The sequence below is a fragment of the Falco rusticolus genome, chromosome 3 (assembly GCF_015220075.1).
Source record: "Falco rusticolus isolate bFalRus1 chromosome 3, bFalRus1.pri, whole genome shotgun sequence".
In the NCBI taxonomy this organism is placed as follows: domain Eukaryota; kingdom Metazoa; phylum Chordata; class Aves; order Falconiformes; family Falconidae; genus Falco; species Falco rusticolus.
In genome coordinates this window covers 98,251,444-98,276,194 of record NC_051189.1, presented here as the reverse complement: position 1 = coordinate 98,276,194, position 24,751 = coordinate 98,251,444, and the positions used below count along the sequence as shown (strand labels likewise).

The following is a 24,751-nucleotide window of genomic DNA, read 5'->3' as shown; positions in this document are numbered from 1 at the left end:
CGCACCGAGCCCCGCCTCACGGCGCCCGCCCTGCCCCGCTCCTCTCCTCAGCGGAGTGCGCGGCCCTCGGGGCGGTGCGCGCAGGATGACGTCACCGCGGGCGGACGCTACGCACATCCACACGCCCCGCCACAGCGGCCCTCCCTGCGCGCGCACCCGGCCCCCCCGGCGGCCGCTGATTGGCCGTCGCCTTCCCGCTTCCTTCTCCTCGTCCGAGAACCCGCCATTTTGAAAACCTTGTTGATTCCGGCGGGGAGAGAGAGGGGAGAGAGTGACCGGCCGCGGGACGCGCGCCTCGGGGGCGTGTGTGTGGTGCTGTGTGCCCGGGCCCGCTGCCTTCCTCCGCCTTCTCCCTTCTCCTGTAACCGCCGCCTCCAGCCGCCGTTGCTGCCGCAGCCGCGCCCCGAGGAAGGAGCCAGAAGCCGGGGCTCGAGCTGAGGTGGGTCCTGCCGCCATGGCCGTAACGGCGCCCGAGAGCGCGCTCCCGCCTCTCCCCCTCCACGCCGCGGCTGGGCCGGGCCGAGCGGCCCAGTGAGGGGGCCCATGAGGGGCAACGAGAGGGGGCCGCTGCGTCGCCGGGCTCCTGTTCCGCCGCGGGGCCGCCGGGCGCCGGCTTGTCACCGAGCCGCCGGGGCCGCCTCCCTCCCGGGCCTCCGGAGCGCTTTCCGCCTGAGGTGTTCCCGGGCGCTCCGTGCTGGCCTGCGGCCCGGCGGCGGCAGGGGGCGGGACGGTCTGGCTGCCGCCTGGCTCGGGCAGCGGATGGCGCTCGCCGCTGCCCTCGCCGCCCTGCGCGGCCGCCCGCCCCTCCGGGCGCTGCACATCGTCGGCGCCGCTTTCCCCGGCCTCCTGCTCGCAAGTCGGGAAGGGACAGGTGGCGAGTCCGCGTCTGGAAAGTCCTGGACGAGGGTGGGAGGTGCAGTTGTGCGCGAGAATCCTTCTCGGGGCGGCTTGCAAGATAACCTCCCCCGGCCGAAAATACCCCCAGCTGAACCCTTTTTCTATAAGCAAGTCGTCCTCACGGACCTGGTTGCTAAAAAGTCTCTAGCTTTCCTGTTCCCCTTCTGCTCCCATTGAAAGGGGAAGGAAAAGCAACTTGTAGTACTTTGCTTGCTTTTTCACTTGTGCGGACAAGTAAAACTTAAGAGAGTAATACTATAGAAGTCAGATTACTACCAGCATTTCATTTGATGCTGAAAAGTAATACCCTGGAAGAGGTTTTTATGTTTGGTGTTTTTCCCCTAGTGATTTAGCAGAGGACTGGTAAACTGTCTTTAAACTGGTAATAGAACTCGTGTTTTCTGTCATTTGGAGTGCTGCTGTTCTCTGGCACCTGCTTATAAGCAGTTGATTTCATTGTTTACAGAGTCTGACCTCTTGCACATAGTATTGGCTTTTATATCAGAAAAAGAAAATGGTTGATCATGTGATATTTTTTCCACAAGGGCTTATACAACCAGTGCTGCATGCTGTTCCAGATCTGTAAACAGTGAAATATGTTGAAAGCTAGAATGTTTGTAAAATGAACAGATAGGGTTATCTGCCTTTATTCTCCTACTGTCAGAGAATGTCTATCTAACAATACTTGCCAAAGGGAGATACTTTAATTTTAAAGTTGACATTTAAGCCACTTCAAATGCTAAGAAATACTCCTCTTAAATATAACAAGTATGAAGCACATAGTCTTTTTCATTGTAGATCTGCAGATTAAAACCAAAAAGGGTTTTCAAGACCATAGGTGTTGCAGTTACTTGCATTCTGAAAGCACTGTTAATTTTTTCCAAATTGCTTGTAACTTTTATTTTTTATTTTCCTGTTCCCATTTCCCATCTAAATAGGTAGCTTTTCTAACTTACTAGGAAACTTTAATGTATAGCTAACCATGATCTGAACCGTAACTGTTCAGTTTGTAATATGGTGCTCTAAAATTGTGATGTCTTAAAACTTTACAGTCCTTAATAGATAACAGCATTAGCTGCTTTGAGTGGGTGTTTCCGAATGCTTTACAAAGAAAGCTTGGAAGGCTTGTGTGGAAAGAATTTATAACCTTTTAAACTGTTCTTAACTAGGCTAGTTGCAGAATGGATGGCAACTGCTCCTGAAAAATTTTATGTAATGGGAGTATGCAGAATACTTTATCCTCTTAAAGAATGTGATCAATCACTAAACAAGCACTGTGACATTACTTCTGTCATACAAGTAGATACCTTTTTAAGAAACAAGATTCCTGTATTTTTCTTGTGTAATGCTATATTGACAATGGTTTCCCCGACTGCTTTTTACAGAACCGTATAGCATGTCTTCTGTTGCTTCATCAAAAGAAGATACAATGTCATCTGAAAAAGCAGATGAGAAGCAACCTGAAACTGAAAACAAAGCTGAGGAAAGCGATGAAGAAGAAGAAGAGGAAGAAGAGGAGGAGGAAGAAGAAAAGGGTACTTGTTTTTCCACTGAATAACTTGTCCTTTAAGAAATGCCAGACTTACTGAATGCAGTCTCTGGCTAATTATACAATTACCGTTTAGGAGATTTTGTGGTACATCTATCTTGTGGGTCATAACTCACTTCCCAGTAGACTCTTAACAGGCAACACTAGAAACAGCAATGCTGATGTTCCTCAGGAAATTGAAGGAATTGCCAGCATCCTAGAGATTTTTGTTGTATGAACTTCTGGGCGACTATAAGAGGTAGCGTCCTTTATCAAAATTATTTGTATAAAAAAGCATATCCAAAAAAGAATCCTTTATTGTCAGTAACACTCTGAAGTGATCCGTGTTGCAAAAGAGAAGCTTGAAAAATCTTTGTAGAAAATTGTGGAGACAATACAGATGTCTTTGCTTAACTACTGTGAATTAATCTACTGGGTATCAAAATTTAATTATATTGGAGGGGAAATACTCCATTTGACTAATTTTGTCAATAATGATCATGGTGCTGTCATAGGACAAGCAAGAAAGGCAGGTTTTGTGTTGCATGTAATTGAAGAGGGTAGTCGAGGAATACAAGATGTGATGAAGGAACTACTATGCAAATATGTTAATTTCCATCATGAAATTCTTAGGCACCTGTTTGGCAAATAAAAGCATCCATGGAAATAGAGCTGCAATACGGTACAGTGAAAACTAAGTCACTGATGGTCTTGGATTCTTAGAAGAGCTGAAGTTTGTTTTCAGGAAACGTGGCAGAAGGAGGAGGGATTATGCTGTTGGGGAAACAATAGAGTAATCAATTAGATTTTTAGAAGCAACTGTTTCTTGTCTATGCACCAGCATATTTTACTCTGTTTTCAGCAGAAAGGTACAGAGTTTTGGTTGTTACAGATTTTGAAGCTGCTTTCAGATGTTACAGCCAGGGTAGCCCATCTGTTTAGTGCTAAGGGTAGTTTGATGTGAGGTCAAGTATTTCAGTATGAAATGTTTAGGTAAAAGCTTTGGGGTTTTCTCCAGACATGGTGTCATTGAAGTAATGATATGTATGTATACATTAAAAAAATCTAAATGTATACATTACTAAGCAGTACCAGAATTACTGGGAATATTATTCTTGTAGCCTGTGGCACTCATATTGTGCCCTGCAGACTACCACATTGTGTAGCCTTGTGAGATGTAGCTTGTGCTTCTGCCTCTCCTGCTGATGTGTGTGGGTCCTTTGGTCCGGTAGTGGGAACGGAGAGTGTGTGCTGGCATGTTGGACTCTCCTTTTGCCCATGTGGTGGTAGTAGACTCCCTGGGAGAGCTAAACTGGGGCTGTGCATGTAGGGGCTGCAGCATCCAAGGAGACTGGGCAATCAGTGCCAGTTCTGTACCTCAGAAAGGCAGTGAAGGAAGAGGAGGATGGGTTTCTGAAAATCCCTGGTGCTGCAGTCTCCATTGTGGGGTGAAGTTCTCTTTAGGAAATGTCCAGCCTTTTCTTCAAGGTTAAGTTGGGTACAGGATTGTGGTCAAGAACTAGAGACTCCTCTAGTTATGTGTATACAGCTCCATAGAATCCCATTGACTTACTAGCTAAAGGTTTGAAAGCGCCTGGCTATACCGCAATCCATTTTTGGTTTGCCTTTTCAAAGATTCAGTGTTGTATTGCCTGTCCCTACAGTCAAATCTGCTCACGTTATGAAAAATATTGTGCTTAAGGAAGCTGTCTCTTGCAGAAAAGAGTCTCATTGTTGAAGGAAAAAGGGAGAAGAAGAAGGTTGACCGACTGACCATGCAAGTGTCCTCGTTGCAAAAGGAACCTTTTACAATTACACCAGGTAAGTTTGTCCTCTCTTGTAAGAATTGTGAGTGTTGGGAATTATAATGAAACCTCTTAAAATATTCAATTTATTAAGTTAGGTCTCACCTACAACAAATTAAGAGTCATGATCCGTTTTAAAATAATAAGCCTATTATAATTATATGAAAACCTTTTTTTATTCTGTAGCAGCAATTTAAACCATAAAAGTTACGTGTTTAAACTTATCTAGAATAGGATCTTTAGTAGCCACCATTAACAAAGGCAGGAGCAGCTAGAATAAAAAGAAATGCCAAGTCCTTGTACCCTGGTCTAGGTAGTATCAAGTAAGAAAGATAAAGAGACTGTGAGGGTGCCTAATTGATAGGGAAAGGCCTGATTAATGTTTGACCTACTATAATGTCTGATGCTATTCTAAAACTTTTTTTTGCTTTTTTAAAAACCAGTCTATGTTTGAAGTTATAAACACATAGGTAAATATGAATGTCATGAATAGCATAATTGATTTTAACTGTTTCAGGAAAAGGACAAAAACTCTGTGAAATTGAAAGGATACAATTCTTTCTGAGTAAAAAGAAGACAGACGAACTTAGGAACCTGCACAAACTCCTCTACAACAGGCCAGGCACTGTAAGAACGTAAAATCAGTCTTGTATATCTGTTAGTTCTCATGCACAGTGAAAATGTTTGTAGTATAGTTTTTTACATTTGCACATGTGGATCTACTTCTTAAGTGTCATTTATTGCAAACTGCTTAGAAAACGAATACTGCAGGACCAGTTAAGCAAGCCCATAATTTTTCTAACTCCTGTAAACTACTCTTCCCTAAAGATCTTATTGAAAGGTGTACTGAATTGTGAGTCTGCTTTATAAGAGTGAGTTAGTTATTTTTAGTGGAGAGATGGGTGGTTGACCTTATGAGGATGAGTTCAAAATAATTTATGGTTCATATGCTAAAAGCTGCTAGTGTGGATTATAGTCAAAATACTCCATGTAGTTACTCTGTTTAACATGGCTTTTTCTTAGTACTTCTATTTCTTTTATGTTTGAAACCTGTTAGTGGGTTTTAATACGTTGCTGCTTACCAAGTAATTTTCTCCTCTAGTTTGCACCAAGTAGTAGAAAGTAAAACTACGTTATATGTAAAATCTTAATAACTATTTTTGTCACATATGTCTAAGACTATTAAAATGTTACTAAAAACTGATACGCTTTTGTATTTAAGGATAAAACTTAAAGAAAATATAATAGCAAATCTTTCTTGGAGAGCTTTTAATGGATCATTAATTGTGTCCTAAATTTCACGGTAAATATGACTAGTTTCCTTGTCATAAAATAGATGTGGAGAAAATAAGGCAGATTAACTTTTACTATTTCAGTACACTTACCATATAAATAGGAATTTGTTTTTAATCTCTGTGTATTTTGGAACCTTAGAACAGCTAGCACAGAAACTAGGAACTGGATAGTGCTATACACGTCCATACTAGCTGTAGGGTCTCAGACTACTGCTGCAAGTGCAGCGCTTGTTTAAATGGCAAAGAAAGACCTGTTGCCTTGAGTATTCAGAAAAGAGAACAGTGTATATTCATTAAAACCTACTTCTGTGAATTACGCTATTTATTCAGTATGGCAATAAACCAGACCAGAGAATTTTTGTCTTGGTGCATACAGAATTTTGCAAACTTCTGGATTTTCCTGCAGTATGTAATTGTTTGATAGAAAAGGTACAGTGACAGAACTATGTAAGTTTCTGATTTAACTGGCTTTACCATGGAAGTTGTGAAACTGCATCTATTTACCCTTCATGAAACCAGTAACGCTTTTCTACCATCTTTGGGTAGAGGTACCAGGGTATCATTACCTCAGTGTCTTTCCCACTTTAGATTGCAGATCTGAGACATAACTGTTTTAAGAGACTGTGTTGTTTATTGGTTATGCAACACCCTATAAAGAAACTCACAATGATACTGTTATTAATAATTAATTCAGTAACCAGTAATAATCTAATTAACTAATAGGCACACAACTATTTGCAGTTTCATAATTATGTGCAAATGAGGTAATTGTAAATTGGTACTTAATACTCCTAAATCGTCTAATTAGACACAACTTCTGTTAGATACAGCTCCTACCCTTTCCTCCCACACCACTTAATTGGTTGTAATTCCACCTGTCTTTGCCCTGCCCTCCCACATTTAGTCTTTTGGACGTAGACTTATTGGAAAGTCCAGCTGGATTGCTGCAGCGTCCCAGTGGTTTGAATCCAAAGATATGAGAATGTTATTTGCTTGGAAATACATTGGTATGGTTTTATCCAGAACTATATTTAATCAGAATTGTTGGGAATTCAGAATGCTGTTTAATATAGTGAAGGTCAGATGTTGTCTTGTGTGCACATTCTGTATGTGCTTTGGATTGAAATTAACATTTTTAATAAAACATACCAATACCATCTGCAAATTTTCTCTAGGTACTGGACAAAGATAATTCTCTTCGCAAAAGGAGCTTAGCTTTGGTAAAATTATAAACTAATGGAGAAACACCAGGAACAAAATTTGTAGAACTATTGAAAGGGAGTTCAAATTATTCTTGATAGTGTTAAAAAGATCTCAGAAGAATGAAGAATTTGGGGATGTTTTTTAACTTCTTTTTTTGGTAGATGGAGTGAAAACAAATAATTTAATATATCTGGGATCTCGATGGGAGTAATTTCCTATTATAAGGCCTGTTGCAATGAGAGTTCAACCCTGTTTAGGCTGCAGCTATAATGGTAGTTTTAAATTGGGTGGTATGTAAATGCAAAAAATGGTCATGCTAAATAAAAGGTTCAAAAGTACAGTCGTGATCCTATGTAAGATTTTAGAAAAGCAAGAAAATCAAAGCTACTTCAGCAGATTATATAGTAAAAGTAAAATTTACTATAACAAATTCCACTGTATAAAGCATGCAGCAGGCTTCATATGATCTTAGTTGTGTAAACCTGTAAATAATCATGCAGTCCATTCTGAATGAGTTTGAAATGGCAGGTGATTTTACCTAGTAAGTTATTAAGAAGAATTAAAAGTATCAAGATTGCGAGAATTTAATTGTTGTAGTTTGGCTGTCATGAGATAAATAAAGGCATAATCCATGTAGGTTTTAACTTAAAGGCTGTAAAGTTTAGCTTTCTTTTAACAAAATGCTAGAATAGGTTTTTTCTTGTATGAAATGTTAACAAATGTAATTGGATGAAACCTTTCAAACCTACTTGCAATGGAAAGTAATTGTGTGTTCTGTTCTAGGTTGCTTCCCTAAAGAAGAATGTGGGTCAGTTCAGCGGGTTCCCATTTGAAAAAGGAAGTGACCAATACAAAAAGAAGGAAGAAATGTTAAAAAAGTAATGATCTCTATTGCTACTTAACATAGCTGGACTCATGCTATACACACCTTTTTATCTCCAAAATTTTATTTCAGGTTAAATTTAAACTTTAAGCTGAGTGGCTATTTCCTAGAGCTCTATGATCTGTTTCTGGACTCACTTTAATCACGTAAACTGGTCTCTTAAGAAGACTTGAAATGTATTAAAAAGAGCTAAAATGCGAACATTTTATTGACAATTCATACAGTCCTGGCTTTAACTATTGCATGCTATAGAGCAGATTCTTCTGCCAAGTGGGAGGAAAACATTGTTTTCCCAGCACAAGCATAGTGTTGTGAATACGTTGTGCTCTATTCACGGTGTGAGCTTACATCCTTCTGTGCCTCAAAACCTTCCTTCTTCAGAATCATGGCCATTTCTGCTTATTGTATATTAGAAATACAGCCTTATTGCTAGAATTGCCCTAGTAATTAGTCTTAACAAATCTTTTTTTTTTCTTTTTTTCTTTTTTTTTTTTTACTGTCTCCATACATAAGCTGCTTTGCTATTAACAGGAAAAGCTCCTGCAGTTTGGCTTTGGACTGAAAGGGTTTTAAATTGCCCTTGCATATTTGCACAGCTAATTGTAGCAAGTGAAAGAACTAATAACTTCTGCACAATTGATTCTAAATTTGTTTTTTTTTTAGTGTTAGCTTGTTGATAGCGGGAGGGCTTCCAGAATCTGAATTTGCAAATCTTCCTTCCTCTGATATGCAGTTTTCTAGAGTAGGGTTTGTCAAATACACGTGAATCTAAAAGACAAACAGTCTTACGAGTGGGAGTTTTGACCATTTCCCACTGCTTTAATTGGATAATAATTGCCTTTATCTGCAAAAGGTCACAAAATAAAGTATTTTTGCATGGTTTTTTCGTATTTTCCATATGAAAGAACTGCTAGTTTTGTTACCCTTCAGTCTTCAGGAAATATTCTGAAAACTGGTTGCATTGTCACTCTTATATCAAGGTACTGAGCTTGTGTTGCGGTAGGAAGTTCTGCCACTGTTCATAGCTATGTATCAAACATTGCTGATGAGGTTGTTCATTTATTCGATGTGGTTGATTTCTGGCCACACAGTATGCTTGCATGTCAACATGTTTTAACAGCACTGAATGAAATGAATGAAGGGCAACATTTATTTTGCAAAATCTTACTGTTTAGGTTATAAACTAAAAAGGATGAGGGTTGAGGTTGTTGTGTGGAGTAGAGTTCTTGGATTTTGTAAGTCGGAACTACTTGCTCTGGAAGTTACTGACTCAAAACTTGTGTGCACTTGTTTATTGCACACTTGAAGTGCATTTTAAGACTTAGTACATTGTTTGCTATTACCTGCAGATGTACCTTCAATGCATGAAAAATATGAAAGGATTTGGGAGGTGATATTTATTCTTTGTATATATTAGTTCTAACCTAAGTTAAAATACAAGGATAAGTGCCACATGTAACAAGTCATAAGGAATTTTACTTAAAGCAGTAGTAGAACCATAAAATCCTAAATTCAGTCTACAAGGTCTTGAAAGTCTTAAATAGAAACTTCAGTGTTGTGCAGTTTTTAAATTTGCCAGCAAGTGGTTTTAACTCTCTAGTATTAATGACTTTTAAAATGCGAAAGACTGAATTTTGATCCTGCAGGAATACCTTACAAGTATTCATGTACTCCCAAAAGCTGAACAGATAGTCTGAAATTAAATGCTGCTTTAGAGAAGTTGTAGGCCACCTTGAAACAGTTGCACTGACTTTTTAAATCAACATGAAAAATAGGTTTCCTTGGACTTTTTGATTACCCGAAGTAGCTATTAAACTCATGAAAAGTGGTCAGACAGACTACTTTTCAGGCAGCATTGTACAAAATGAGTGAAGAGGGAAGCATAAGCATTTAAAGGGAGGTTACAAGTAGAATAAGTAGGGGGGTTTTGGTTTTAAAATCTCATTAAGCTTGCGTTGTGATGTCATACCCACACAGGATTTGACTTTTCAATACCAGTGAGACAAATGATAAAGTGGAACAATTGGTTTAAGGTCCTTTTGAAGTAAAGGGGGTGGATATGAGAGTTTCTTTTAACCTCTGTCATCATCAGAGGTACTTCCATAAAGGGATAAGGAACCAGAGAAAATAAAGGGAAATGTCCTTCCTCCTTTTAGAGTTCAAGTCTTGTACCCACTGGACTTTTTTTCCAAGACTGATTCTTTCTGGTGTGGTAGATGAGGAGAGATTCTGGGGATTTTACTTATATGTGTAGAGTAGGATATATATGTATGTGGATTTGGGAATTCTGTTTTATTTTGCTTTATGTAGTGGTGGTGGTTCTTTGCTTAACTATTGTTAAGACTGGAAATGTAGTTAAGTGTACGTATACATGTTTATTGTCAGGTTGCAGACAAACCAGAGAGCAGCATCTAGCAGTCAAATGTTTCCTGATTGTTTTGGATGTGATACTGAATCTTTTGGGGGGTTTTGGTGTTGTTTTTTTCTTTCTCCAGATTTAGAAATGCAATGTTGAAAAGTATCTGTGAAGTTCTCGACTTGGAAAGATCCGGAGTTAATAGTGAGCTGGTAACCAGAATCTTAAACTTCTTAATGCACCCAAAATCTTCAGGCAAGGTGAGGTGTGGGTTGTTATACTTGCTTTTATAGTTCTGTTCTGATGAAAAAAGCAGTTTGTCTCCATTGCTTATTATTTGTTTGTTACCAGTGGTGATGTGATTGCTGTTCTAACTTACTGAAGTAGCAATGGCTTCTCAAAACAGAGTAGCTCTACTCCTGCAGGCATCCATAATGGGGTGAGGACTTAGAAACTATATGCTTACCTGTAAGTGCACTGGTTATATGGTGTTAGTGCACAAAAGTGTGTGTGGTCAACACATGGAGCTCATTAAGAGATGTCCATAGCCAAATACCCAAGTAGCTTCTGCTTTGTGGGTGAATGGAGTGGAATAGACATAGTATGTGAGCAGGAAATGACAGAGAAAAAGGTGTCAGAGCAAGGAAATAAAACTGACAGGACAGGAAAATAAGCTGTCATATATTACCTAGGTGTACTACAATTAGTCAAATGTATGTGATCACATTTGGGAATCACAAAATGGGATTTGTTGCAAGGCTAGGAAAACTTGCTTTAACTAGTGTATGCTGGTGCACTTGATTCAGCTGCCAAGACTACTGAACTTTTATTATTAATGTCTTATCGGACAGTTTTTAATCTAAAAGCAGTACTTAAATAGTTAGACTGTTGCTCAGGAAATTAATTTTTCTCCCAGCAAACACTGGTAAGTGATATAAACAAGGACTCTGCCTCCTGATTTAGGCACATTGGTACTGAGTGGCAACAAAATGCAGTTTTGCATAAGACGTGACAGAATTCCTGCCTTTAAGTTTTCAGAAGAGTTGTCAGCTAATTTGTTACCAGAAGAAAAGCTTGCTTTTATGGGTTGGGAGGGCATAGGTAGGTAAAAGGTTCCTTTTGGATTCTTCTTTCTTGCTTCCCTTCCCTAACCCCCAACCTTTGAAGGTTTGTTTGGTTAGGGGATAGAGGGGGTGCTTAGCTTAGAACCAGAATTTCATCTTACTCTGCTCCATTTCTGTAATGAATTTCTGCTTACTGCCAAATGGTATGGGTTAAGCGTAGTACATAAAATAGTCCTGGATTTTGTTATCAAGTCTTAGAAACCTCTGTATTTGTTCTTTCATGAGACTTGAAGGAGTTTACATTTTTAAAATTCACTTTTGTATTCCTGCTTGTATTTCACACATCCCTGCCTCTCAGCCATTGCCAAAGTCCAAAAAAACACCAAGCAAAGGTGGCAAAAAAGAACGCAGTAGCACTGGAACAACAAGAAAAGCCAAACGCACCAAGTACCCAGAGATCTTGTCAGATGAATCCAGTAGTGAAGAAGATGAAAAGAAGGAAAAGGATGACTCTTCAGAAGAAAAAGAAAGTGAAGATGAGGTAGTTAGGATTGTTGTTTGTTTTTAAACACAGGGCTAAAAACATTTGTCTGCAGTTTGTCATTATGTGGTGGCTGTCGATTGGTAGTTCTTGGAACACACAGAGTTGGGGGGTTCAGTGATAGTTAACGGAATGAATGGTTTGAAAGAAAAGGGATCACATCTGGCATTTAAAGAAATTTTCATACTTTCTTAGTGCATTGACATTAGCTAATCAGTAAGATAAAAGGCAAAGGTTCTGATTCTTGGATGTATATATGCACCTTAAAATCATTTGCTGTGTGTTGTTTTGGGGCAGACAGGATTTCAAACATAATTGATTTAATTTCTTGTATCATTTTGTGATGACTTTATCATAAAAATTCCCAATATCTAGTCTGTCTTTTTTTCTGTGTAGGGTTTGATTTGATACCTAGGATAGTTTCCGTTGTGGAAAAGAGGTACAGGTTGTTTGGGTAGAAACTATATTTTAATCTTCTGTTTTTCTTCTTTATAGCCCCCTAGAAAAGCATCCAAAAGAGAAAAATCTAAGAAGACTACTTCTAAAACCAAGAAAGCTGTGAAGGGTGCAAATGTCAAGAAGGCAGATAGCAGCACTACTAAAAAAAATCAGAACAGTTCTAGAAAAGGTAAATTCTTTAAATTTTTCATCATATGTTGTCTTGTAGCATAACTGGCATGCTTCGTAGAAAGCAAGCTTTTTGCACCTGTTTGTGAAAGAAAACAGAATTTGGTGAATTGTTGGCTTGCTACCTCGCAACAGTAATTAAAAAAAAATTCTTAGTTTGGGTTTATTTTATGTAATTTCTGTTGTGTACATATATATACTTTTTATTTGCATATAAACTGGAAGTATCAGTCTAGATCTCCTTTCTGATGGAAGAACATTACCAAAATTCTATAGTGACTTCATGTGAATCTTGTAATTGATCCAGTAGTGTGTATCCCACTGTGTATGTCTTCTGTTCAGCAGCTTGATGTGTTTTTTGTTAACATAGATACAGGTTCTACATCCATCCTGTTGCTAATGACTTTCTCATATCTGACGATATAGTCTGTAAAAAGGTTTACATACGTTGAGTTTCTTAGTACCTATGAAAAGATTGCAGCACTGCTGGTGGGGACAGTGGTTTCTTTCTAAGCAGCTTTGCAGAAAAGGCCCAGGGTGGGGGCAGAGGATTCTCGCAGACAACAAGCTGAAGGCGTTTCAGCAGTGTGCCCTTGTGATGAGGAACACAGGCAGCACTCTGGCTCTTCCAGCACATGTGCAGCCAGCAGGCGGGGGGGCGTGAGCGTTACCCCCCCTCCTCCCCGTTTCGCACTTGTGAGCCTGCCTCGGGAGGGCTGGGGCCGGCTTTGGGCTCCCTGGCACGGGGCGGGCAGGGACAGACCAGAGCGAGTCCGTGGGGCCACCGAGGTGCAGCTGGAGCAGATGCCAGGCACAAGCTGCCACAAAGGGAGTTGGGATTAGGGTTAGGGGAAGGCAAACTTCCCCACGAGGGTAGTGGCACAGAATGGGGCCTGGAGCTGTGGTGGAATCCTTGGTGTTGGGGGTGTTGAGAACTCAGCTGGGCAGGGCCCTGAGCAACCTGCTCCGAGTAGTGGCTTAAACCAGATGGTCTCCAGAGGTCTTTTCCTGCGTTAAGTTCTCTGGCACTCTGACATAACAGCCACGTCTCTGTCACAATTGTAGTATGAGTTACTAATACAGCATATAACCATACTGCAAACATTCTTTAATGCCAGCATCATCATATGTATGCTGTAGCAGAGACATCAGATTAATTACCCTGCTTGTCACCATATTAAGAAAATGAACGGTTAAACTCTTAGGCATAGGGTTAGGCTGAAGTTCTTTCACAGCCTTATTTCTCGGAAAACTTGCTTGTGCTGAACTCACGGTATTTTCAAATTGGCTGCTGGCAGTGCTGATGTGGCTGACTGTGTGCGTGTGTGTACACTTTTTATCACATGTGAGTGTATATAGCTATATAACGTGTATTTTACGTAGAAGTTATAATCTATTCATAATTTCTTCTGTGTGTTTTGAGCGTATGCTTGCAGTACAAAAATCAAAATGTTGTGTAGGTCTTTCTCTAAGCTTATCTAGACTGTTTGACATCTGCTCTGAATTCTGTTTTGTTGGCAGCAGAGGAACTGAGTTGGAGTCATTCGGTCTAATTTTTTTGCTGCTGCAAAAGATTGTAGGAGTGTCCTTTGCGTCTTCGCTTCCTTTATGACTCTCTTCATTTGTTGTCATGGTGTTTCTGGTAGCATGTTGAATAACACAGTATTGCAAAATTACAAGATCCTAAAGCACAGTGGTGCTGGGGGAATAAAAAATACAAACTCCTTTTTAAAGCAAATAAGTACTTTTTTAGGGCCATAATGCCTCAATTTAAATTGTTGTAATTTTTTTTTTTTTAGTTTGATAGGTTTGTGTCTTATACTTTCTGGAGTACGTACTGATTTGTAAACTGATAGTTCATCAGCAATGATGCAGATTCATAAATAAATGTAGTACTGATAGCATTAGCTTTGTTTTGAAATAGGTGATCTAGCAGGTTGTCCATTTTAAGGGCAGACATCTGCATTAGATGTTTGGGGAAGTTCTGATGGCTTCTGTTTTGGAGGAAGAAAGCAGACAAATTGAAAATCTTTTACTACAGTTCAGGTTGTTCTTTGTATTTAGAAAGTGAGTCTGAGGATAGTTCAGATGATGAACCTTTAATTAAAAAGCTGAAGAAGCCACCCACAGATGAAGAACTTAAGGAAACTGTCAAGAACTTGTTGGCCAATGCAAATTTGGAGGAGGTCACGATGAAACAAATCTGCAAGGAGGTAAGCAAATACAGTTTTGCGGTTTCTTTTTAGGCAGTGGGTTGCCTGTGGACTGGCTTTTGTCGTTGTTTCAGAAATGGAGGCTTGCACTCCGCTCTGCGGTTCAGGAACAAAGTAGTTCGGCATTGGGCATTGTTTTACTTGCTTGTTAAGAGCTCTAACAAGGAGAGCCTTAATTTTAAGGTATGCAACACTGATACCTGCAACATTAGAAGTGAAGTCTCCAAAGAAAAATTAGCTACACGGAAAGCAGGAGTATTACCTCCAAAACAACTGCCATATATTAAAGTGAAAATATTTGGCATTTTGATGACGTAGCAGCTTGCTACTGTCAAAAGGGGAGGGCTATGTCCTGCTCACCTTGCTCTCGTTCTTCATTTGCTGTCCTCAAGAGTCCCTTCAACTCTCATCTATTAGGAAAAAATGAACAGTTCTCAGCTGCATTCATGAGTTGACTCAGTGCAGCCAGGAATCCATTAATTAGCAGGATGGGTGCCAGGAAAGGAGCATGTGGCCAGAAAAGGGAAAGGTGGGAAGAGGTGACCAAAACACAGACAATACTTTTTACCTGTATATTTTCTACAGTTAGTTAACTCACATGTTTGTTTTCCTGGTACTTCCAAGAAGTTGTCTTGAGAAAATTAAAGCAGAAATTATTCTTAAAGAAAACTGCATGTTTATATTCTCTACAAACTTTTTGTCATGTGTATAGTCATTCTGGAAGTCTGAAATTTGGTGTACTGAAATAAAATATTCTGCATTGGTTGTCAGTGTTGGCATCTGGTTTTTGTTTCTTTGGTCCTCTCCCACCCAGTTAACCAAAGAATAGTTGTACAATAGCACTCAAATGTCAACTCTTTTATTAGTCACTTGAAAGGATCACAATTTTACTTATAACCAAAGAAAGAAATAAGCTTGGGGATTTGATACTTGTTCAGCTTCCTACAGTAATGTAGGTGTATCTGACCGCTTAGGGAGCGTGCAAGACGAAGACTGGGGGATTATTTGCCTGACATGGCAAGGCAGGCATTCTGATTTGTTGATGTGAGAAATTATAGTACCAGTTCAGTCAATGACCAAATGTAAAAAACCCACATACATTTAAATATTTAAGTGGTGAAAATAAGCTTGTCACTTCCCATAATTAACAGAGGGCATTTCAGCAGTTGTAATACTGGAAGTACCACACCAATATTTGCCCTAATTTTATTTAAGCTTCTTCTATTCATACAATACATTGAATGAAAGTAATTTGAGGCTTGTGGTTTTGTTTTTGTTTTTTTTACTTTTTTTTTAGGTGTATGAAAACTATCCTAGTTACGATTTATCTGACAGGAAAGACTTCATTAAAAAAACAGTCAAAGAGGTAAAAGACTTTATAATCGCTTCAGACTATTTTCTTAGCATGCCGCTACTATTACAGATTCCTTTGGTTAAGCAGAACTAAAAGCTATCGTAATTTTTGATGATACTTGCTTTCTGAAAGCTATGCATTTGCTTTAAATTACAGCCTTGGCTGCAAGGTGCACTATAATTCATGCACTGTTGACATACATTTGTAGGTTATAATGCAGGAGGTTGTATAAGGTCGGCAGACCTGCAGGCTCTGGCAATGAGAGAAGGCGAGAGAGGGTACAGATGGATCGCTGCTCTCTCTGTGTGCTCCTGGTAGCACAGTTATAGTGTTGCCTTTGAGTTTGCTGCACTGAAGATCAGGCTTGATGTAATGTATTCATGACAAAGAGTTTATTTATTGTCCAGGCTGTGGTTGGTAACATGTAAATTTTCAAGGTCCGTTACTTTTGCTGGCCCCAAAACTAAAAATGGAACTAGGGAAGTGAGGTTCACTTAGTGGGGTCAATAAAGTAACTTTTCTTGTGGCTTCATTTGCAGTTGTTGATATGTGGCTATCTAGAAGTAGTTATGTCTCGTGCTGTGCATACATGTGTCACTGTCAGCAAAGGTACAGGAGAGCAATTTGTCTGCTGTAGGGATGTCCTTGATTATTTTTTTTGGTGATAGCAAAAGTAGAGTGTATTTTCTTGGTAGTGTGATGCCAAAGGAGAGGCTGTATGTAAGTGGGTTGAGAGAAAGGAGAAAACTAACACACTTCTCTTTTCAGTTGATCTCATGATCTGATTTGACTGTGGGAAATGAAGATTCCTGGTTTTATGTTCCCATGGATTGGAAGATCTGATAGGCACCAGCAAAAGGAATGTGTATTACCCTTGTGGTATTTAGTCAGACCTGATTCTGCTGATCTAATGTTAAGAGTGTTGATGTAAATTGCTTTGTGTGTCTTTTTTTCTTTTTTTTTTTAAAAAAAAAAAAACTGCATTTGATGCAGCTTTTAGTTGAACATACTTAAGTTTCGTGCATGGCAATAAATGTTCCCTTTTTTATAGTTTTTGTACATTTTGAATTGCTTTGTATAACTAGATTATTAGGACTGTTGTAGCTTTTTAGCGTGGATTCCTAGCTTGCCAGGTGACTTTAAAATCAAGATGAAAGCTGCTTATCTACACATATACATGCAGAGACTGGAATATTGCAGTATTGGTTATAAAGATATTTTGAATACATATCCATTCTGAAAATAACCAAGAGTTAGTCACATGTTAATCTCTTTTATATTCTGATACATTCTACAGATGCAGAATTACTCTAAATCTAGATTACTGTCTTGCATGTGTAGGCACTGAGAGAGAGCTGTCAAAGCATGGTTAACTAATTGGCATATAGATGTTATTTTTGTACTTTTAAAAGCCTTTCTGTTCTGTATATAAAGTTATTTCAGGTTTCTGTTGTGCAAATCAGTTTTTTAATCTTGTTATCTTAGATTTTATGACATGAAATGTCAGCAGTGAGGCTGTGATGAAAAGTGGTATGCAGAAGTTTCACGAAACTACAAATGGGTTGAGGTTTTATGATGTTTGTTCCATCTTACCTTGTACAGAAATGAAACTGCAGTTTTATACTTAAACTTTTCAGTGTTTAACTTTGTACAAAAGACTACAGATACATTTGTTCCCATGGCTTGACACAGTAAATAAAATCCCTCCAAAGGCTACAGGAAAATTTCTAAAGTTCACTTGGCAAAAAATCTTTTACTTTTGTCTTGCCTTGATGGTCTAGCGTCTCCAATGTTGGTATCCAAGATGTGCAGCTGGGAGGCTCGATAGGTTTGGAAAGCCGCAGTGGGGCTTCTGAGTCGGGCAGTGCTGACATGTGTGGTTAAGCTCTTCTGTAAGGGAAAGCTCTTCCGAACCTGAACCTTGGTGCCTCAACATGGACTATGGTACTGTTAAGCCTGCAGTCTCAAACTGTGGCCCATAGCTTTTCAGATCAAAGTGAACTCTTTGCATAACTTTCTGTTGTTTAGGTTTCTGTCCTCCGTACACCTTGTTGCTAATACAGGAAGAGTCCTACGCTTAAAATCGTAAGATGAATAGTTGCCAAAGTGTGGGCTGCCATTAATGCCATAAGCACAGAATCTCTCTGACTGTAGTATTGCTGGAAAGATGACAAAACATATTTTTTGAATTGTATTATTGTACAGTTGAGAAATAAGGGTTCACAAATGATCTAAATTCTGAAAATGTTCAGCCAGTTAGACTATTAATCTTCACACACTTTCTGAATTTCTTTGTGTGTAATCATTTATAAGAAGGCTGAATGTAATAGGGGGTTTTTTGTATTCAATAAATGTCTTTCACAAAAATGTAAATAAATTTTGATGATCTAACATTTGCTTAAATATACAGAAAAAAAAAAATCTATACAGAAACAAGGTGGTTGTCTTTACCTGATCTGGTAGAAGCGATTCAAGCCTGATTTAGCAGGCTTCTCTACTTTAAAGATACTATTGCTGAAGTGTACGTTGTTGCACCAGGATAAGATTTTGTATCTTCTGGGAGGCTGGTTTTGTTTTGTTTCATTTTGGGGTTTTTCTCTGAACTACTTGGCATAAAGAACACTTTTTCATTTCTAATTAAAAACATCAGAAGTTTCCACGCCCCGCTTAAAGGGGGAAAGTTAATTGTGTCGAGACTTGTGTGATTTTCAGATGGATTTTCTACAAATACTTGAACTGCCTTGTGATTTTAATGTAAATATACCACTTGGTTTTAATTATGCAGGTCGGGAAGTGTTTTTAAGAGGAGTGACTCCCAATATAAACATTTTTTTTATAGTGTAAATCCTGATGAAAACTTAAAGGATAGTGTACTTCTAGGGATTGTATATACACATTACTTGCCACTTTGGAATTGTGCAGATGGAATGGGAATGAACTCAGCATCCTTCAAATACTTTTAGATCTCTTCACTACAACTCAGTGTAGCCCTCAACAGAGTAAGCAGTGTCTGAGCTGTCTCCTGATAATCCATAACAGTCTGGCTGCAGCTGATACAAGATTCCAGTTCCTTCTACAACTGGGAGAAAGGCTGCAAGACAATACTAAAAGGCAAATAAAATGTCCTGCTTATCCTGATGCTATTGGATTAAAAACACAGCTGATCAGGGCTTTAAATTCTATCAGAGATGTTCCTAAAAAACAGAAACTGGCTAAGTGGATAAAAGGTAACTGAATAAAATGTTCAGGCGTATACCTTTTAGGTGCTTAAGATTATGTCGTGACCATTGTATGCTAGAACTGTAGTACTAACATCTTGGTTTGACTGCTTACAGCGTAATTCCTGCAGTCCAGTGTGGTGGTTTCTCTGTTGAGCTGAGGTTTTGGTATCCAGTATTTTGGTCTGAGACTGCAAAATCCCACACCCTAACCTGGATGCCCCCCTTAACGAACAGCTGTTCGGGGGAGGGAGCTTGGCCTGGTGTGTCGCCCTGTGGGAGGAGGGGGGAAGGGCCAGGTGGGGAAAGGGAAGAGAAAATGTTCTGAGGGAAGAGAGGTTGCATGTCCTCGGGTTACTGCCCAACTCCCAAAGTGTGCTGCTCGGACACGGGTAACCAAGACAAAATGAGGAAGAAACAGCATGGTGCGCCATCCCGCTTTTCTCCAGGAGCTCTAGACTAACAGCCTTTTCAGACAGGAGCAGGCTGCTTATGGCATTTGTGTTCTTCCTGCACTACCCTGTCATAAGGCACACGACAAAGCCAGATGTGTGAATGTCTGGGTTTAGATGAGCCATGCCAAGCTGGCCTTGACAACACCCCTTTTGGAGGCCGGTGCTTAATCTGGCCAAATAACGGCCCCGGCAGCCAGTGTGCTGGTTCCAGTGAGGCTGGTCAGCTCTGGTGCTGTTTCAGAGAGGGTGGCGCATGGCCACTGGGGTAGATGTAATTATTCCTGTTTCCAAATCAGAAAGTTGACTATAATCAAGCAGCTTTGGCTGAGCTAGGTGAAAGCGGACATTTCAACTCCTGAAATGACTTCTAGTGGTTGTTGCCGTTATTTTAGTTCCTTTTAATTTAGGGGAAACGGGGGCAGGGGGAGGGAAGATGTGTAAGGCACCAGAATGCTGTCTGAAAACTTGCAATGAGAAATTTAATAAAATCTGTTTCACTAGCTGAAAAAAGTTCAGAAACATCTTGAATGCTGGCAAGTGCGTTATTTTCCTTCTGCAAAGAAGTAAGTCTCCTGCCTTTCAATTTGGAACTATTTATTAAAGTGAGTAGCTGGAAATTAGAGGTCTAAAAGTTTATTCAGATGGACCTTGACTTGCAGGAGAAAGGGGCTGACAGGAGCTTCGTAAAGGTCAACAAAAGCGAATGCAGCATCTGCTCCCTGGCGTGGGGCGGGCAGGGACAGACCAGAGCGAGTCCGTGGGGCCACCGAGGTGCAGCTGGAGCAGATGCCAGGCACAAGCTGCCACAAAGGGAGTTGGGATTAGGGTTAGGGGAAGGCAAACTTCCCCACGAGGGTAGTGGCACAGAATGGGGCCTGGAGCTGTGGTGGAATCCTTGGTGTTGGGGGTGTTGAGAACTCAGCTGGGCAGGGCCCTGAGCAACCTGCTCCGAGTAGTGGCTTAAACCAGATGGTCTCCAGAGGTTCCGGGGATAAAGGATGGCAGCATTACCTAACCTGCCCTGCCTTTTCACCTGACCTTGTTCACGGGACCGCGCTTGGCTGCAGATTTGCTACTTCACTTCTCTGAGCTGCGTTTTAGACAGCTGGGCCAGAAGGAAAAAACCAAACCCCCCTCACACCCTTTTCGTGAAGGACAGTCATTCTTTGGGGGCGTGTGGTAAAATCTACTGACTTGTCCTTTGCAGCATTAGGATCTTCTTCCCCTTTTAAAGATTGTTATTCTTAAAATGAAGTTAATGTCTTTCAAGGCAAGTGTCAGGTGTAATGAAAACTATTTCCTGCAGGGAGTGAGCAGTAGGAGAAGGAGGCACATCCTTGGGATACAGACTTTGAAGTGCTCATCCACTGCAGCAGGGCTGGGGAAGGCAGGGAATCTTCCCCACAGTCACGCTCTCACCCGTTCAGACCTACACACGGGTTGAAATAAACTTTCAAAGGGGGTGGGAATTCATCCTTTGTCAAGTTGCCTGCAGTCAGACTTAAGTAAACATCTAATCTCCCACTGAAGAAGAACCAAATAGGTGTTACCAGAATTTGTCAATGTATTTGAATTATTTTGGGAGCTAATCAGGCTTGCACATGCTTATAGTGATCTCTGCTAGTAGGAACCTCTCAGGCCCATGATCCTACAAGGTGTTCATACTGCAGTCACTCAGGGAAAAGCTTTAGGTGGTTCTCTGGTGATTTTTCTGGCTATTTTAAAATCATGGGCAGCACTTCCAAACAATTACCATTTTAGTATTTTCTTCTGGGTAAGGAAGTAATGTGAGAGAGGCTCATAAATGGCTTTGTACACCTTCGAGGCAAAAGACACTGACTGTTATGGTGTTGTCAGTACTTGATGCTCAGGGAAGGCTGTAGAGCAGTACTGCTGAAGTGTCAAGATGTAGGAATACAGAAAAATGAAATCTTAAAACAATATCAAATGTAGCCACTAGTTTAAATTTAAAGGGGTGGGGGGGTGGGAGGAAACAACAAAAACCCCAAACATGAGCATCCTGTGGATACTTTCCAGTTTTATTCTGCTGCCGTTAACATAGTCACACAGAAGAGTTGAAGTGTAACAGATCATGCTCTGCATTCAAATATTTTTGATAACATTTAAACAAATTACTCAAAACAATCCCCAGTTTTTTATTTGCAGGGAAAAAATTAAACACAAAAGAAAAAACATATACATGCTTGAAATAAATTTTAACATAAGTATTAAAAACATTTTTGGGGAACATTAATTAAAGAATGAAGTCTCAGAACCAGCCTGATGTTCTCATACATTTCAAATGAACGTAAATTAAAATGGAACATACTTACTTTATTTACTCCTCAAACTTAAGTGCAGCACAACACAGTTTAAGTGCCTTGGCACCAAAATAATATACAAATAATTAACAGACTAGGCCATCGGTAAATTTATCATTTGTTATCCTTTTTTTAGTGCTTTAAGAAGTGTGCAGCAGCTAAAGCCCAATGTGACAGTATTTGTTCACGTCCATCTCTTTTTCTCTAGAATACAGCATTAAGCTACCTGCAGAGCTGTAGCTGGAGTTAAAACCCCGAGTACAAATTAACAGAATGGAAGCATGTGCCTAAAATCAAGTGCGTTCACACAAACTTTGGACGGCAGAGATGGACGCTGAGCTCAACTTCCCAGACACTCCCGACCTGAAACGCGATGTGGTTATGTCGTTACTAAGCTGACTGTGAAGTTTTGACCGAGGTCAGCTGAAGCAGCCATTGAATAGAATGTTTTGGTCTTGTAGTAATAAGCTCTTTCCCCACCTCCAGAAACTCGTCACCTAACAATTTTGTCATATACAATAAACTGGGAAAGAAACTTTGAACTCAAACGTATGCAGCTCTTAATCTTTCTAGTTATGCTATAAATTGGCCTGTAATATATGAAATTAACAAAGTGCAAATGATTACTAAAAGCAAAATCTGATGTCTGATTATCTTTTATCATCAGAGGATTTTGTCTTGCTTCTTATAGCCTTTAAATTACAATTTAATACTTGGAAATACTTTAGAACTGTACATACTAGCATTTATGTAGAGGAAAATTATGAACAGTTACACTTTTCCTATTATTCCATATAATTCAGCTTTAAGAAGCAGAACAGAATATATATCTGAAAAACATCTAGTTATATAAACATCTTCACTTTGTAAATTAGAGATTAAATAAAGTTATTTAACAATATAGCTACTCTAACAACAAAATATTAGGTATTTTAACAGAAGAGTTGCGTTTATTCAGTAGGATTTTTCTAAAGGTTGCTTGTTGGTATTTTCCAAGGATACAGCTTTACGGAAATATAACTCAAAAAAAGGTTGCTGCGTCATTCTTAAATGAGATTAAGAAAAAGAGCCTATGCATGAGAATTGGGGGGGGCAGAAATAAGTGCTTAATTTCCTTCCAGAAATAATAAGGTCTAGGCAGTAAAGTTACAGGGAAGGTCTGGGGGAAGAGATCTAAAAGTTGGTGGATTTTTTTTTTTTTATATACCATTTTAGTGGAACAGTATTACAACACATATCCTGGTTGCATCTGTCTTATTTCTGTTGGAAATTTTTTTATTTTTTTCCCCGCCCCATGGAAAATCTACTGGGTAGATGCGTAGCCCTTACTGAATTACTCCCTCAAGTGTTGTTTTTTTTTAATAATACTTTAATAATAAAAGAAAAAAAACCACCTTCAAGTCAAAGTGCAAGCCACCTTGTTTTAGCCCTTCGTAAAAGTGTTAAGATTTTTCCTCATCCATCTTCACTTATTTTTTAAATAGAAAAGCTGAATGAGCTGTTAGGAACTTACAGTCCCCCCCTCTGTGCACTCGTATCAGTAAACAATTCCTCTACTCAGCCCAAATGAATTTGGAAGTTTGTTTTCAAAATAATCATAGAAATATAGTCTTTTTAAACTGTCCTGTTTCTACATTATCAGAAGCACGAAGCAAATCTAAACTTAGCCTATCCTTGTAACAAGAACTTCTCTGAACAAGTATCAGAGACAATATTTCAAAGTTTTTAAAAGTAATGCAAAAGTTAATTTTTCAAGTTTTCATTAGCTACAATAACCCTTCTATGATTGCACTGTAAACTGTTCCAGCCGTCTCATTTAAAGGAACAAACTTGATATTCCAAAGCCCACTTAGTGGAGGCTAAGAATATGAAAAATATTATAGAAAAGGTTATTGATTGCAAGTGGAAAAAGTTCTAGTTGAGTTCCTTCCTACAATCATTCTAGAATTTGTCTAGGCTATTCAGGCTTTTGGGAGCAAGCTGGAACTCCTATGAGCATAATCGACCTGAGAAGCACAGTTAGTGGAAAATTCCCGTCACGGTTACTAACTGCCAGCATTTTTAATGCTGTACGTTAACTTAGTCTCGTCTTAACTGGACCTTCTGAAATGAAGGTTTACAACAGCATGACTTGAGCCATACGGAGGAGGACCCTCAACAAAAGTTCCACTAGTGAAGCTGTGGCCAGGGATGCCAGTGTCACTCTTGCTAGTGATACCTTAGCTGGCAACCCCCCACCAGGCTGCATCGGCAGGGCTTAGAGGGGGTGGGGCAGGAGGAGGGAAAGGAAGGTGAAGATTTTCTCTTCAGGTACCATATACTATTTAAGTACCACTTAGGAAAAAGGCAGCAATAGGAAACTTGAAGATTGTTTTACCCACAGAAAACAATTCAAAATATATCTATAAACACAAAATTTCGGTACTTAAAATGCTGCAATTTTGCTTGCTTCTCGAACCCCACTCAAGTAAGCTCCTGTCACCGTCTGAGGAAAGTGCCTATTTGTGGCCTGTATTTAAAAACAAACAAACAAACAAAAGTTTCTAAAAGTATTAGAACAGACAGAATTTCAGTTTATAAGATCAGCTTTGTTTTCCTTAAGCATATACCAACAATTTTAAAAGCCACAGAAAACTTAGAAGGGATTTAGGAGGAAATATTTAAGACTTTCAGCAACTTCAAAACTTGCAAGCATGTCGGCTAGCAAAATTATCAGTTGCACTTAAGTAGGGCAGGTAATTTCTGTTTCGGTATAGGATGCACCTATACTATCAGCAGCATATATTTGTTATGTTACCTGCACACGGAGTAACAGAAAGACAATTTGACTAAAAATAGAAGTGGATTGTACAGTCTCGCCGTGTTCTGCACTTACTGGTTATGCAGTTCACTGCTGACCTGAAATATTTATTAGACTTTCCATGCCCAGTAATAATACAAATAAAGAGGGTTCTGTATCAATAAACCCAGAAACATTAGCATGTTTGTGTA

The 24,751-nt window shown here is 39.5% G+C and overlaps 2 protein-coding genes across 5 annotated transcripts in view; one reads left to right on the top strand and one right to left on the bottom strand.

The window, feature by feature from the left end:
* Positions 1-192: 192 nt before the first annotated feature.
* On the top strand, positions 193-22,302 carry DEK (DEK proto-oncogene). 4 transcript variants are annotated; one of them, XM_037381598.1, is made up of 11 exons: positions 194-439; positions 2,283-2,432; positions 4,145-4,246; positions 4,748-4,857; positions 7,512-7,606; positions 10,107-10,227; positions 11,390-11,572; positions 12,068-12,200; positions 14,264-14,412; positions 15,710-15,778; positions 21,969-22,302. In XM_037381598.1, exons 2-11 carry the CDS (start codon positions 2,294-2,296, stop codon positions 22,008-22,010), a joined length of 1,143 nt encoding a protein of 380 aa, XP_037237495.1. In that variant the 5' UTR covers positions 194-439; positions 2,283-2,293; the 3' UTR covers positions 22,011-22,302. The 4 variants fall into 4 exon arrangements, with proteins under 4 accessions (XP_037237499.1, XP_037237495.1, XP_037237498.1 ...); XM_037381600.1 differs by lacking the exon at positions 21,969-22,302 and adding an exon at positions 16,535-16,723 and having other exon boundaries at positions 195-439; XM_037381601.1 differs by lacking the exon at positions 15,710-15,778.
* Positions 21,458-24,751, bottom strand: part of KDM1B (lysine demethylase 1B) — a 28,290-nt gene continuing 24,996 nt past the window's right edge. The window contains 1 exon segment of the mRNA XM_037381597.1: positions 21,458-24,269. Coding sequence (XP_037237494.1) covers positions 24,186-24,269 — 84 coding nt within the window. The 3' untranslated portion in view covers positions 21,458-24,185.

Coding starts and splice junctions, on each gene's coding strand:
- DEK (XM_037381598.1), top strand. CDS start 2,294: ATGTCTTCTGTTGCTTCATCAAAAGAAGATACAATGTCATCTGAAAAA. Junction 14,413..15,709: donor TGAAACAAATCTGCAAGGAG/GTAAGCAAATAC, acceptor CTTTTTTTTTAG/GTGTATGAAAACTATCCTAG. Junction 15,779..21,968: donor TTAAAAAAACAGTCAAAGAG/GTAAAAGACTTT, acceptor CTTTTTCTCTAG/AATACAGCATTAAGCTACCT.